Source organism: Oryctolagus cuniculus, chromosome 7 (genome assembly GCF_051225735.1).
Source record: "Oryctolagus cuniculus isolate XC-2025 breed Fujian yellow rabbit chromosome 7, ASM5122573v1, whole genome shotgun sequence".
NCBI classification, from domain to species: Eukaryota; Metazoa; Chordata; class Mammalia; order Lagomorpha; family Leporidae; genus Oryctolagus; species Oryctolagus cuniculus.
The window spans coordinates 47,569,786-47,584,814 of record NC_142873.1 but is presented as its reverse complement, the minus strand read 5'-3'; the positions used below and the strand labels follow the sequence as shown (position 1 = coordinate 47,584,814).

Genomic DNA, 15,029 nt, shown 5'->3' with positions numbered 1-15,029 from the left:
TTATTTTCTACATGAAAAGGGACCTTGACCACCTAGGTCCCAGGAGACGAACTGCAGCAGGTTAGACCTCAAGAAAACCCTTCCGCGGTGAGCAATTTCTTCCCCAGTTCACTGCCCTGTCCCGCCTCCTCTCTCTCCACTGAGATCCAACCCCTCCCAGAAGCCATTCAGCAGTGCTTTTACTACTTGACCTTGACAGCCTTTCCGGCAGGCCGTGCATGCCCAGTTCATCCGTGTCCTCTCACTCACTGCACAGCCACACCTCGTGGGTCCTGCCGAGATCACCTATGTACAGGCTGGAGGCCCAGGTGCTGGTGGTCTTCCGTCCCGCGGGGAAAGGCCTATCGGCCTCCCCACTCTTCACAAGCCCAGCTGTGTGGCTCGGCTCTGCCTGACACCCTACGTGGCCAGCCTCCTGCTCCCTCCCTGCCCCCTCCCCTCAAGCTGTGACCTGCTCTCTCCTCCCTCCTCACCACTTCCACCCCCCACCTTCATCAGCCAACCAGACACAGGAACTTTCCAATAGCACTGGTGTCTACGAAAGAAGGTCCTCCGTTCTCACCCCTGCCAGCCAGGGCAGGGCCCACCTGAGGTTCCTCTGTTCTCACTGTATCTGCCCCCTCACCCTCCAGCCCCATCCTACCTCAAGGATTCCTAGCTGGGCAGTTTCAGGCACGTTACACTTCAGCACGAGCAAGACTCCCCTTCCCTCTAAGCCTGGAATCCTGATGTTCAGGCTTCCTACACTGATCTAAAACTCAGAGGGTCTTTTTATTTTTGTAACAGCCTTGAGATGAGATCACAGGAACACTGAAACGCAGCTTCTAGGGGAGGGAAGAGCCCAGGAGCCTGGGCTCTCTCCCGCTTCCCTTCCCACCACTGGAAGGGAGGAGTAAGCACACAGGGCGGAAGTCGGCAGCGGCTGCCCTGAGAGGGGTGTGCTCTGTGGGAAGGCGGTCAGTCACAGGCTCTGCAGTGGTGGTAGTGGCAGGTGGTCGGGGGGCGGGGGGGGGCGAGGGAGAAAACAATGGAGAATCAGAGGAAACCCCCAACACCACCACAGGCTGTGCTGAGACTGGACTCTCCCAGCATTCCCCACCCTGCTCAACGCTGAGTGGACAGGGGTGGGTGATGCTGGGAAGGGGGGGGGGGCAGTGGAGTGGAGGAACAAGGACGTTTCTGTTTCTTTTCCAGGGACTTGACCAGAGCTGGGTGGAAGGAAAGACGGGTTTGTGTGTGTGAGAGAGAGAGAAAGAGAGAGGGAGAGAGAGACTTGGCATAAGTGACCGCTGATGATGAGAAGTGACCAGGAAATTCCATTCCCCAGGACATTTGGGTGTCTGATGTTTGGGGGTGGGGTCAAAGTGTGAGGGCGAATTTGATGATGGTGGTGGTGCAGGGTGGGGGGAAGGGAACTGGGACAGAAAAGGAAGTAAGAGCAATTGGCTGTCACTCTCCTATCAAGCACTCAGAACAGAGTGCGTGCAGGAAAAATGAGGTCCTGAACCGGTAAAGTGAGGAGCAAGGGGCGCCCACCTCCATTGCCACTCTCGGTGAAAGGGAGGGCTCCGGAGCAGGATTAGCTAGCACAAGGCCACATCCCCATGGCCGAACAGTCAGTACTCACAACTGAGCCCCTCTGACTCCCAGACTCAAACACAGAACCGGAAGACACCCCCCCACACACACACCATCACCACCACCAAGATCACAGCTGGACTCAGCAGCCTCAAAACTGGGGGGGGGGGGGGGCAGAAGGAATGGTAGGATGTGCAGAGGTGGTTCCCTGGTCCTGCTGTAGCCCCAAACCGGTTCTCCCGGTCCCGCGGCCTCCTGCCCCAAGGCCTGCAACCCGCTGGCTGACAAGCCTTCACAAGAAGCAGCTGCAGAGAAAGAGCTGAGAGAATGGAGTGGGCAACTCTGGCTGTGGGCCCAAAGAAGCAGCTGGTCCCTATGGGGCCACCCCCAGACATGGGGGGCTCCGTGGGTCCCAGGGTACAGTCAAGGGACAGGCCTCTGCCCTGGCATCACCCCTGCCCTTCCCGGGGAGAGGTCTTGCCCGGGTTTAAGAGGAAACAGAACTAGGGCCTAGGCTTCCCCTCCCCCAGTATGTTCGCTCACAGAGACTCAAGGCTTCTGCCCGTCCTCCCCCCACCCAGAAATTCTCTGCTGCCAGCAACCTCAGCTAGGATGCGCACCTCTCTTGTGAATTTTTCTGTTTTCCGTGGCTGCCTCAGTCTCAGGTTTAGACCATCCAGGACCCAGATCCACTGTGTCTGGCTCGGAAAAGCCCCTGTCTCCTCCCACCTCCCTAGCACTCCAGCGCCTCTTTTCCCTTCGACCTCAGCCAGCGCACGGCACGGGCCTGGAGGACAAATGTCACCCTGGGGGCGCCCCTTCACCCCCCACCCAGCATCTCGATCGTCAGAGCCACCTTCCTCACCCTCCCCACCCCCAGCATCCGGTGAGTCTCGGCCTGGCCCGGCAGGCTGGGCGCGCGGCCGGGGAGCCCACCCGCGGTCTCACCTGCTCCTCTCCGGCATCGAGGCGTCCAGCTGCAGCCGGTCGGGGGCTCCCGCTCAGTGCTGGCCGGTGCGGGGCTCCCGGGCTGGCTCTCGACGCGGTAGGGGAGCCGAGGGCGGGCCGGCAGAGGTGGAGCTGCCGAGGGCGGAAACGGCAGCGACGCGATTACGAAACCCGTCCGGCTGGGAGCGGAGCGCACAGCTCCCTCTGGGCTGCTGAAAATCTGCACGGTGGAGGGATGTGGGAAGGGGCCTCAGCTGCCGCGCCCGCCTGGCCGACTGGAGAACGTGGATACCTCGTGGAGGGTCTGGCACGCGGGCCAGGCCCCCGGAATCGCGCGTTCCCTTTGCTCGCCAGGCATTGAGGGGCAAAACGTAGCGGGTCACTCCCCCCGCCCCCACTCCAGTACCCCCCAGACCTAACCAAGTTCACGATTCGCAGGAACCACACCCCAATCTCTTCTGCTCCATCCAAACGGGAACGGGGCTAGATTTACCATTGTGAGGGTGGAGAGGCGAGCTGAACAGAGGGACTGGGGGAGGGGTCAATAATTTTTATGGTTCTCACAAGCACCTGGTAACATGAAGTCCTTACGCTGGGGAGACAGGGACACTCCTTTCCAATGCTGTCTAGAGTTAAGATCTTTGATCCTTAAACCTAAAAATCAGAGGACAATTGGCTGCTCATTCACTGCACCTGGGAGGTGTTGGAACCGACTGGGAATAATAAATCAAGCCTACGGAGATGCTTTCTTCAATCCCCTCGCCCTCCATAAAGCGTTCTGGAACCTATCGTTTGAATTAGCCGAGTCAGGCAGGGAGGGGGCGGGGAGTCCTTCCGCTCTTCTTAGGAGGGGCTGCATTGCAGGGGGAGCCTGGGCGGACAGGCTCAGTCACCGAAGCCGGAGAGGGAGTGAGAAGACAAAGCCGTCACTTCCCTACAGCGGTCCTCCTCTCCAGCCCAGAGCGGACCCCAGCCCCCGAGGCACTCCCTCCATCTCTGCAGCACGCTAGTAATTCCTTAATAACAGGTAAACTAAACTGACGGAGGGGGACGGGGGCTGCAGATAGCAGAGCCGCTGTCTTGGGATTTAAGGCTCCGAGTAAGGATGCGTGTGGGGCGGAGGGCGCTGTGAACAATGGCTAGTGATTTGTTCAGCGTTTGGCATCTTGACTAAGAGCTTGGGCCATGCCTCCTTCTGCACACAGGCATTAATTCCTAACTATTCAAATGCAGTTATTTATCAGCACTTGCCTCATTTTGAGTATTTGAATTTAATGTTTTCAGCCTATTCGTCTATACGGTCTTTTTCAAGCTATAATTTCTACCAGTTATTTGATGATACTTTAGTCAACTATTGTACCTTCCTAGGCGCTGGGTCTCAGTAGGAGGGCGTTCTGGGGGGAAGGGCTCTGTAATCCTGACCTTTAACAGTCTCCTTCTCCCCATCTCAAACCGTTGCACTGAAAAAGGGGGCAGCTTGAAGTAGGAAAGATGGGAGCCCGATCCTGTACTGAAATCAGTACAGCCCACAGGAGCTAGGTGTGGGGACAGATTTTGGAAAAGGAATGCTTATTTGCAACTCAGAATAACGGGAAAGGAAATTGGGAATACAAAAATCCAAGCGCAGAAGGAGGCACTTCCAACGAGGTGCCAAAGGGCTTCCCTTCCCCTCTCCACAGTGGCAGCATGACACAGCAAGACCCAGCGGAGCAGGCCCTGAAAGCTTATAGGGGTCTGGACAAAGACTATCTGGGTGTGTCTGTGTGGCTCAGAGTGTCTCTTCTTAACCTCTGTATTCACTGACATGCAAGTGTCTCTGATAACAGACAGTGAAACTACCTTGGCCTAAAAAAGATGGGACAATGTAAAATCAAGGATAGTGGGAGGCATTTATGAGCATACAAGTATACTGTAGTGCAAAGCACTGTCCACAGCTTTCATGCTAAGTATTAAATGATAGACAAGTAAATGATAACTGAAGAGAGAGAACTTATGGGTGGAGAGCATTTGGGGAAAGAAAGGGGTGGCTACCTGAAAAAGGGAACTTTTGCAAAAATTGGAGGGCTTGGGAATTAAATCCATACTGTATTAAATAAAAAATGTCATTAGTAAATACCCTGCTTTTTTTTTTTTAGCTTCAATATTCCATGTATGTTCTTGTCTATTTTAATGCTTATAGGCTTATATGAGTGTCTTTCTGGAATGCATTTTATACTGTTTGTACGTGTCTGGGTTAGTCGCATAGCCAGGGGGTTTAGGTCTTTTAATATTTTATAGAATTTCCTTTAGCTTTTTTAAATTGTAAGACAGCTTTGTCACACACTTAGGGACTATGTGGGCAGTTTCATGCCTATTCAGGTTTTAAGAGAAGGAGTCAGTTTGTCAGAGACAATCCCTTTCTCACATTCTGGCTTGCTCTCTACTGCCTTTTGCATCTAACCACTCAGATCAGAATCACAGCAATAACCAGTACCTAACCCACAGAATATCTGTTCTTCAGCAACTAAGAATTCTTACAGATTTTGAGGATAGGGTCATATCAAGCTATAAAGCAACTGCTTACGTGCAGCACAACAAGGAATCAGACTGGGAATTATGAGCCTGGGTTTTATATAAACTGGCTGGAAGGCTTCACAAGTCACACTATAATTTCTAAGGTATTTTCTAGTTTTAAAATTCTGTGATTCTTTTCTCCTATGAGTCTGTTTTTTAAAGAGCCTAGTATGTGTCCTGCATTATCCTAAGCTCTCTCTAGAGGATACCTGCAGGGCATGGGCTATAAAACAAGTCAGGTCACTAGAAAAATAACTGGTAATGTAGTAAACAGCATTGGAGGAAATCAGTAACTGTTGACTCCTAAGGTTTGCTAATTAGGAAGTCTACAGTCCCAGACCCAGACCTAAGTAGGGATTATTTTGGTCAATTGTTGTAACCATTTTTGGTAGCTCCCTCTCTGTGCACATGTCTGCAAATTGCCGTGGAGATGATCCGAGGTGAGTGTCAGAGGACAATGACCTCACCTTTCCAACTGCTCCACCCTGTTCCACTCCCTGCATCCTCCTCCTTCCTAGCAGCTTCTCTGCTGAGTAATGCTCAGTTCCCAGGGTTTATTTTGGAGCCTGAACCTGAGAAGAAGAAGAACAACTCAGGATTCATTTGTAATATTAAAAATCTTCCTAGCCTACTCACTCACCTCTCCTACTAAAGTCTCTACACTCCGACACACCCAGACTATGCTTTCTTCTCCTGCCTCAGTAGAGACGTTTTCTATGATATGGAGGCATTCGGAGGCCTATTTGACTATTTAGGAGACTCGGGGCTGGTGAGAGCCAACGGGGCCTGTTGGAGAAAGACCTTCTGAAACTTGGGAGTTCTATTTTTGGACGTGGTAGAATGTTCTTTCTGCTCCTTTGGGAACATGTCAAGTAATGAATCTTGCCCTTTTACCTTGGCTAGAAAGTAGCAGGGTGGAGGCTACAGAGTTGTAACCAGCATGTACCACTGGGCAAGGTGTGGGTAGGATGAGCAGGAAAGGTGACTGAACTGCTCATTAAAGCGCTGGGAAGTATCTGATTCTGAAAGGGACCGACTTCTAATCTAAACTTTACTCCCTCACCTGGAATTGACAATGCATTTGCTTTCACTATTATCAGGTATATGTAAGCACTGGGCTCACAGGAGAGATCCTGTTATAGCACAGGAGAATTGTTCTAGTACCTGGCTTTTGTTCAGAAGAAGTAGGCTACAGAGAAACAGACTGTTCAGGCTTATCTGTGGACTAATAGATGGAAATGGCAGCGAATTCTATTAAATAGTGAGGAAAAATTTAACAGCAGTGTTGAATGCCTTTGTGTGCAAAACCTAGCACTTGTGGTACCCAGAGAGTACACTGATTCTTAGCCTTCCAGTTGAAGAACAGACCGCCTAAGAGATACAACCGTGATCTGTGACCCCGAATTAATCGATCTGGATAAAACTCCACAGGGTGTTGCGGGGAGATGCTAGAGAAAATAGGGTCGATCGAGATGGGTTAAGTTTAAGGAAGTCATTCTGCAAGAGGTGGGTGAGCTTGTAACAGGGTTTACAAGGCAAAAAGGAAACAGAAGTCTCGTGCAGGCCTTTTCAGAAGCATCACGGCCTATCACACCAAAAGTAGGCAGAAGTTAAGTATTTGTAAATATAATAGCAGTTGGGGGAGGGGAGACTCCTCCAGGGACTTGAATGGAACCCTGAAACTTGGGAGGAGAGTCAAGCAAGATAGGAATGAGTATAACTGATGCAGAGGTTGTACTACTGCTAAGGAAGTATGGGGCCAGATTTAAGGTGGCAAAGATGAAAGCCAGGATCAACTTGATGCTGTAAGCAATAAGTAACTCATCCCATGATGGGGAGACCTTAGGAAATGGTAGGGAAGTTAGATTATTTGGAGGCAAATGGGAATGTGGAGTTTCTAAGCAAGCAAAGAGCACGGGCCATCAAAAGACTGATGTGTGATTGTTCCCATCCAGGAAGCTATGAGGGACCCCGTGAGTAGCCAGTACAGCTCCTTTCTTTTCTGGAGGATGCCTATCCCAGAACTGGATCTGTCGGAGCTGGAAGGCTTGGGTCTGTCAGATACACCCACCTACAAGATGAAGGACAGCAGCGCTGGCAACGTGACCGGGCAAGCACCTGGAGCAGAGCGGGAGAAGAACCTTGAGGGTGACGCGCTCCTTGAGTACAGCACCTTCAACTTCTGGAGGGCTCCCATTGCCAGCATCCACTCCTTTGAACTGGACTTGCTCTAAGGCCGAGACCTCTCTCCCACCACCTTTCCCTCATTGTCTTGCCTTTCCATCCCTCTCCCATTTTAATCTTGTTCTTTCTCCCTCTGTTGTGTTGGTGGTGCTGATGAATCTGCCAGAGTTGAGTTGTATTTATTTATTTATTTATTTATTATTTATCTATCTGTTTCTCTCAAAAGCCCTCAAGGCACAAAGTAAAGGGTTCAGGCAATGGAATATTGGATCACAGGGATTCCTCCTTTTTTCCCTCAAATGTTAACTCTAGCTAGCAGGGGATGCCAGAGAGTAGTATAGTAGGGCAACATGTGAGACTGTTTTCTATTCCATTTTGATCAGCTTCAGAAATTGTTCAGACTTTCTTAGTTTCTCGCTCCAGGCCAGTAAGCAAATACTTCTTAAAGGTTGATGAAAACCTTAGAAGTTTTAATTTGAGATGATCTGTTACCAAACAGGATTTCTAAAAGGTCCTTTTTTATTTTTATTATCCTGCTCCTTCTTGTAAAAATACTTTTTCTCAAAGAAACTAGGGGTAAAGGTATAAAAGATGAGAATATGTCATGGAAAATGAATTTGGGGAAAGCATTCAATCAGAAATAGCTAAACTCTTTCTTTCTCCAAAGAGTGTTCCTTCTGTAAGCCTACTCACTTCACAACTTTGTTCTTAATGGTTTAAAAAACTCTGAGGAAAATCAGATTTCTAATCTCAAAATGCAATCTTGCTGAGTGTTACGATAATCTGTAAGGTTTTAACTTCTAAAAGTATTTTTGTTTTGCCCTCCTGCACTTGCAATGTCAGTCATCAGTGGGCCTCCAGCACATGAAATAAACGAGTACATTCTCATCCTACACCAAAATTATTGCTGCTGATCTGTGCTGCCATTTCCTCATTTATATAATAAAGACATTCAACCCCAGGACTGGATTCCGGCTTTCTCTCTCTTTGCAGAGAGGCAGTATGCATCTCAGAAGTTAGCCTTGCTTTCACATTGTGTTGGTACATTTTACTTAATATTCCACTTAGTGGAATGATTTGAATAGCATTTAAACATTCAATGGGGAACTTCAGCTTGAAAAGGAACAAATGCGCAATCAATTTACAATCAGAAGTCAGATGCAACTAACAACTCTGCTTGCCCACTGATACCAAAATTACCTATGGAGCAAAATTACGTATTCTCTCATTGGGCTCAGCTGCCACCTGGGACAATGCCAGTTGGGAGTCCTGGCTGCTCCACTTCCTATCCTGCTCCTTGCGAATGCGCCTGGGAAAGCAGCAGAACAGGGCTCAAGTCCTGGGGCTCCTGCACCCACCTAGGAGCTGCGATTGGAGTTCCAGGCTCCTGGCTTTAGGGATGAAGATCTCCATCTGTCTCTGCCTTCCAAGTAATTTTTAACACATTGATTCAGAACATGTAAGAGGATATAAATAGGAATGAGACAAGATCTTACGAAAATGTGTAAACACCAACGCGGAGAGTATTACGTTAATACTTTAAAAATGACGAGAATAGTAGCTAAACAGGTTCAGAAGAGCGGAAGACACTCCTCCCCCTAAGCCTTGAAAGGCGCAGTGATGTCCTTTACTGTTTTGCCTGATTTTTGAAGGACTTCTGTCCTGACTTCTCAGTCCTTCAGTAGGAAATTGGGTGGGGACAGGGCCCAGCTGTTTGTAAAATACTTGACTAGAACGATCTGCAAACAGCCCCCCTCCCATCCTCTGCCAGAGACCCCAAAAAGCCGACTGCCTGCCTGCGGGGTCTCCACATTCCGGCGGGAGTTACAAACCCATGGCCGTCAGGCAGCGGCGCCCCACCAACGCGCAAGGCCATGGAAGCCCTAAACAGTTTCACCCGAGGTTGGGACTAGGCAGTAAGTTTTTCCGCCAACCCTAACGCTAGCCTCGGGAAGCAGCAGCTAAAACTTGGACGCAAACCCCACTAGCGAGGCAGGACCCGGGTTCTTGGCGCCAAAGCCAAAAGCTCGGGGGCCGTCCCCAGCCGGAACTACACCACACGTAACACGCGCAGTCGGTAACCCTCCGCCTCGTTAAGTAGTCCCGCCCAGGAGGCCTCTGATTCATACTCTACCACCTCCAGAGGCCTTTACTAGATAAGAAATGAGCCTCGGGTATACATCTTATTTCCATTCGAAAGGCAATGTAGGTTTTGCGGTCAATCCCCCTCCACAGATTCCTCCGCCAGAAAGAGCCGCTGAGCCTTCACTTCCGGGTCCGCCATTTTGTTGCTTCCATTTCTCCCGGAGGGGGGGTAAAGGCCCCCAAAATATGCATATATGAAAAGGCCAAAAAGTAACTGCCACTGACAGGGAGTCAAGTTGAGAAGGAAACGGGACCAAACTGGCGGGCTCGGCGAAAGCGCAGCCGGCAACGTCCCGGACGAAGAGGTGAGGGGGAAGGAGAGATGCGTGGACTCTGGGGGGGCGTCAGGGCTGGAATGGAAAGTGCCGTGAGAAGTCGCACCGCTGCGCAGCCCAGTCCCGAACTTCTGGGTGCAGACCGAGCGGGGGCAGCGGGGGGAGGGGGACAGAGAGGAAGGGGATGCTGTCGGGAGGAAGGGGAGGGGACTGGGAGGAGGTGAAGGAGGGGGTGGCTGTAAGACCTGAGGCTGGGGAGCTGGACCAAGGGGAACCGAGGCCACAAAGGTGACCACTAGGGGGCGACGCGGAGTCGGGGCCGAGGGCAGCCCCACGGGCTGGCTGGGTTTGCCCCAGGTGGCTGCCTCCCCTTTTGCAGAAGGATCCTGGTGTGAGAAGTTGCGAGATTTCTGATGGGGAGGGGGGACTCCAAGTCTCTGGTCCCAATAATAAACTGAAGATTATTCGTGAGCTCAGAAACTGAACACGAGCAGTAAGGGCTGAACCTCCAGTTGGTACAGCTGGCCGCCGGGTGGGGACGTGTGCAATACAAAAAGAGAAAAAGAATGACTGTCAGACCGTGGGTGATGCTTGTTGCATTTCTCCCAGTCTCACTGATTTCCAAGAGCCAGATGTCACCCTGTTCCTCTCCTCTTTACCAAAAGGGCCTCTCTCTAGGGTCTCCCCCTGCCCCCTTTCTTTGTAACTTCTCTTTAAAAGGACGTTCTGTGACAACCTTAAGCAGCTTAGCAGTACGTTGGATGATCTGGGGTCATGTTTTCACCACACCGTTTGCTCTGCCCCTTCCAGTAGAGATACTCTTAAGTGTTTCTTTTCATGCATGCTTTGATGACGCTGAGAGAACTGCCCCACCCAGATTTTTAGAGAAACAAGTTAATTTCTCTCTGATAATACAGCACTTAATTTTCTAGAGCTCAGGCACTTCATAGGTTGTCAAAACACAATCACTGAAAATCTCTGTGTTTGGGTAGGGGAAGGGGTGCTTTGTATTTCACTCATCCTCAAGTTGGACCAGATTTTGTTTCCTCACTGTGTATAGAGGGAAAGTGGAGGCACATCCAATCTGGGAGTGTGAAGTCAGAAGTGCCTAGACTGTTCTCTGTTATTTTGGGCTACATCTCTTGTCTGGTGGATTCTGTCCCCATTAATATAGGACACTGGGAGCATGACACATAATCCCTCAAAAACACTTTTTTTTTTTCTTTTAAATTAGATTCTTAAGGGGCCAGCACTGTAGTGGAATAAGTTAACGCCTGGCCTGAAGCACTAGCATCCCATATGGGCGCCGGTTATAGTCCCGGCTGCTCCTCTTCTGATCCAGCTCTCTGCTGTGGCCTGGGAAAGCAGTAGATGGCCCAGGTCCTTGGGCCCCTGCATCCACATGGGACACCTGGAGGTAGCTGCTGGCTCCTGGCTTCAGATCAGCGCAGCTCTGGCCGTTGCGGCCAATTGGGGAGTGAACCAGCGGATGGAAGACCTCTAGATCAAGTTAGGAGCAAGTTAGAAAACGTACAAGAATGGCATTGTTTTTATTTTTGTAAGTCTTTTTAACTTCTGTCTGAATACAAGATAGCTGCATTCTCATACCAACTTCTTTATTCAATCCATTGTAATGTGTACTTGGGGAAGAAAAGAGTATTTTAACAGCTTTTCTGATCATTGTGGAAATACTTTGGTGCTACACAAAACCTTGACAAGTGGTAATTTCTTAAAAGTTACTTGTAGTGAGAAATCTTAAACCTTATCAATGAACTTTTATACTCTTTTACCTTAAAACCCATTGGCCTATTTTCATTTCAGTTTTTTTTTTCCTAAGATTTATTTATTAGGATGCAGGGGTCCGAGCACTTGGGCCATCTTCCGCTGCTTGCCCAGGCCATTAGCAGCAAGCTGGATCAGAACTGGAGCAGCCAGGACTGGAACCAGCACCCATATGAAATGTTGGCATTGCAGGCAAAGGCTTAACTTATTATGTCACAGTGCCAGCTCCTTGTGTAAAATGTTTGAAATCCCAGAGGGGAAGTGAACCAGCAGATGGAAGATCTCTCTCTCTCTCTCTCTCTCTCTGCCTCTACCTCTGTGTAACTCTGCCTTTCAAATAAATCTTTTTTTTTTTTAAGAAATCCATGCATAGAATATTCATAATATAAAATTTCCATGAACTTTTTGAAGACTTTATGCATGCTTGGATTTAAATTTTTTCAAAACAAAATAAACATCTTTTAATTACATTTCTGTGAACTTTTTCAAGACCCTCATTTAAACACTTGTATTCAGGTGTTGAGATTTAATAACATAATTTATTGCTTCATCAAAAGGGCATTCTTTTTTTTTTAAGATTTATTTATTTTATTTGGAAGTCAGAGTTACACAGAGAGAGGAGAGGCAGAGAGAGAGGTCTTCGATCCCCTGATTCACTCCCCAGTTGGCTGTAATGGCCGGAGCTGTGCCGATCCCAAGCCAGGAGCCAGGAGCTTCCTCCGGGTCTTCCCACATGGGTGCAGGGGCCCAAGGACTTGGGCCATCTTCTACTGATTTCCCAGGCCATAGCAGAGAGCTGGATCAGAAGTGGGGCAGCTGGGACTTGAACCAGTGCTCATATGGGATGCCTGCACTGCAGGTGGTGGCTTTATGAGCTACACCACAGCGCTGGCCCCAAGGAAATTCTTAATAGAATTGGCTTTTTGTTCAGTGAGAGTACTTGACAGTGAAGAATACTCAGACAATATCTATTAGTACTGCGGGCTGGCGCTGTGGCTCAGTTGGTTTATCCTCCCACTGCAGCGCCCGCATCCCATATGGGCGCTGGGTTCTAGTCCCGGTTGCTCCTCTTCCAGTCCAGCTCTCTGCTGTGGCCTGGGAGGGCAGTGGAGGATGGCCCAAGTGCTTGGGCCCTGCACCCGCATGGGAGACCAGGAGAAGCACCTGGCTCCTGGCTTCGCATCGGCACAGCGCCGGCCGTGGCGGCCCTTTGGGGGGTGAACCAATGGAAGGAAAACCTTTCTCTGTCTCTCTTTCACTGTCTGTAACTCTACCTGTTGAATAAAATCTTTAAAAAAAAAAATCTATTAGTACTGTTTGATTTGTCCAAAGGTACCACAGTTATAGCCACTGTTCTGTTTGTGCCTTCAGTGCAAACATTGACATGATTTTTTTAAAAAAAGCATAATATCTTAGTATTACAGCAAAAATAGTTTTAACCTCATGGATCCCGGAAAGGGTGTGAGGGGCTACCAGGGATCCATGAACCACACTTTTTTTTTAAGGATGGATAGATTGATTTGAAAGCAAGTGCAATAGAAAGAGATATTCCATCTGCTAGTTTACTCCCCAAATGAGGACAACAGCCAGGCTGAAGCCAGGAACCTGGAACTCCATCCTAGTCTCTGACATGTGTTGTAGGGATCCAAGTACTTGGGTATCCTCTGCTGCTTTCTCAGGTCCATTAGCAGGAGACTGGATTGGAAGTGGAGCAGCCAGGACTTACACTCGCACTTCAGTATGGGATGCCAATATTGCAAACTACAGCTTAACCCACTGGGCCATGATGCTGGCCCTGTACACTGGTTTTTGTTTGTTTGTTTTAAAGATTTATTTGAAAAAGAGATCTTCCGTCTGCTGGTTCATTCCCTAAATGGTTAAAACATCCAGGGCTAGGCCAGGCTGAAGCCAGGAGCTGGGAACTCCATCCAGGTGGGCACTTCAATGTGAGATGCAGGTGTTGCAAGCAGCAGCTTAGCCCATTGCTGCACAATGCATGTCCTGTGAAGCACACTTTTTATTCTGCTGACTTCAGCAGATTAGTTTTAACCAGTAAGAGTTTGCTCTCTTTAAAGTTTTAACATCATTTATATTTATTTACACTGTGGTCAGAAGGTTGTTTTGTTTTGTTTTAGGTTTTATTTATTTATTTGAGAGGCAGAGTTGCAGAAAGAGAGGGGGAGAAAGAGAGAAAGGTCTTCCATTCACTGGTTCATTCCTTCAAGCAGCAATGGCCTGAGCTGGGCTGATCAGAAGCCAGGAGCCAGGAGCTTATTTTCTGGGTCTCCCATGTGGATGCAGGGGCCCAAGCACTTGGGCCATCTTCTACTGCTTTCCCAGGCCATAGCAGAGAGCTGGATTGGAGGAGGAGTAGCTGAGACACAACCAGTGCTCATAGGGGATGTTGGTGCTGCAGGTGGTAGCTTAGCCTACTACACTGTGGCACCAGCCTATGGTCAGAAGAAAAAAATTAACAGATGGATTTAGATTTAGAAATCTTGATTTGTCTTGTTTCATTCTGCCACCTAGAAACTTGGAAACCTCCAAAAAGAGTAGTTTGTTGTTTGTAAGGGTAGGGTGCATGTTTTATTACTTTTTACCATGTTCCTTAACGTAATAGTCTTCTCTGGGTCTTTTCAAGGGGATGGAATTTATTTTATCAGTTCCCTAAACTGGAAAGGTGATAGTATGTTGCACATATTTCCAAAATAGTTTTCTGGAAATTGAAAGTGAAAGAACTGTCCTTTAGGGGAAACTTTCCCAAATATCTGATTGTGTGAGATGAAGTGGAAAGGAAGTAACCTACCAAATAGTCAACTCCAGCTGTATTACATGTTCAAGTACAAAAAATCTAAATATGTTTTACAGGCAGTTTCCCTTGTGTTTGAGTTACAGCTATCTGAGAACCTTTTTTCCCATGCATAAAGATGTCTTTGGTGGACTTGGGGAAGAGGTTGCTGGAAGCAGCAAGAAAAGGCCAAGATGATGAAGTGAGAACATTAATGGCAAATGGTGCCCCATTCACCACAGACTGGGTAAGCTTAGCAGAAAGATCTCTGAATTATTTAAGATAATGTGCTTTTACCAATCTTTTTCTTAATGATTAAACGATTTTATTGATTTTCCTTTCTTCCCCCCATGTCAGTTGGGTAATGTGCCAACAAAGTAACAAAGTTCGAGGGAAGCACATTTCACACACTGGCGTGAAAACCCAGTCATGGGCTTATGAAACACAAAAGAATCTTTTTTCTTCATTCCTTTCTATCTTATTGCCCCTTTCAAAGTTTTATTGGTCTCATCTGAATAAGTGGCTTTCTTTTTCTTTTAGTTTCCAAATTAAAAGAGTCTCCTGTGAATCTGTAGATGGTAATTGTAAAGTATAATATATTTCTATAATGTTTTTTAGCGTATTTTCTAAAGGCTTAATTCTCTCTGGAGTCTACTTGGGTTATAGGCTTTTGTAATTATCTAGAAATTAAGCAGAATCAGTAAAGGAAGAGTGCATTTCTAAACTAATAAGCTCCTTGTTTCTTTTCTCTAATATGTCCTGGTGAATAAGGAATA

The 15,029-nt window shown here is 48.3% G+C and overlaps 2 protein-coding genes, 1 non-coding gene and 1 pseudogene across 17 annotated transcripts in view; 2 read left to right on the top strand and 2 right to left on the bottom strand.

The window, feature by feature from the left end:
- Positions 1 to 1,359: 1,359 nt before the first annotated feature.
- On the bottom strand, positions 1,360 to 3,415 carry LOC149125521 (uncharacterized; annotated as a pseudogene).
- MLLT11 (MLLT11 transcription factor 7 cofactor) lies at positions 2,320 to 8,224 on the top strand. 2 transcript variants are annotated; one of them, XM_051856100.3, is made up of 2 exons: positions 2,320 to 2,464; positions 7,035 to 8,224. In XM_051856100.3, the coding sequence occupies exon 2, from the start codon at positions 7,041 to 7,043 to the stop codon at positions 7,311 to 7,313; it is 273 nt and encodes a 90-aa protein (XP_051712060.2). In that variant the 5' UTR covers positions 2,320 to 2,464; positions 7,035 to 7,040; the 3' UTR covers positions 7,314 to 8,224.
- A 1,144-nt stretch (positions 8,225 to 9,368) lies between these two features.
- GABPB2 (GA binding protein transcription factor subunit beta 2) overlaps positions 9,369 to 15,029 on the top strand; it is a 34,823-nt gene continuing 29,162 nt past the window's right edge. For 5 of the 14 annotated variants that reach the window (XM_008264457.5, XM_008264456.5, XM_089299951.1 and 2 more), the window contains exons 1-2: positions 9,376 to 9,713; positions 14,361 to 14,500. In XM_008264457.5, the coding sequence (XP_008262679.1) occupies positions 14,393 to 14,500 (108 nt within the window). In that variant the 5' untranslated portion in view covers positions 9,376 to 9,713; positions 14,361 to 14,392. Of the gene's footprint in view, positions 9,714 to 14,360; positions 14,501 to 15,029 lie in introns of all 14 variants that reach the window. The other 9 variants (XM_017345893.4, XM_089299952.1, XM_089299954.1 and 6 more) reach the window with 3 other exon arrangements.
- Positions 14,605 to 14,707, bottom strand: LOC127493873 (small nucleolar RNA U13). The gene has a single exon (XR_007924410.2). It is a non-coding gene; the product is annotated as a small nucleolar RNA U13 (small nucleolar RNA).

Excerpts from the sequence above, each read along its gene's own strand:
- MLLT11 (XM_051856100.3), top strand. The coding sequence starts at position 7,041 with ATGAGGGACCCCGTGAGTAGCCAGTACAGCTCCTTTCTTTTCTGGAGG.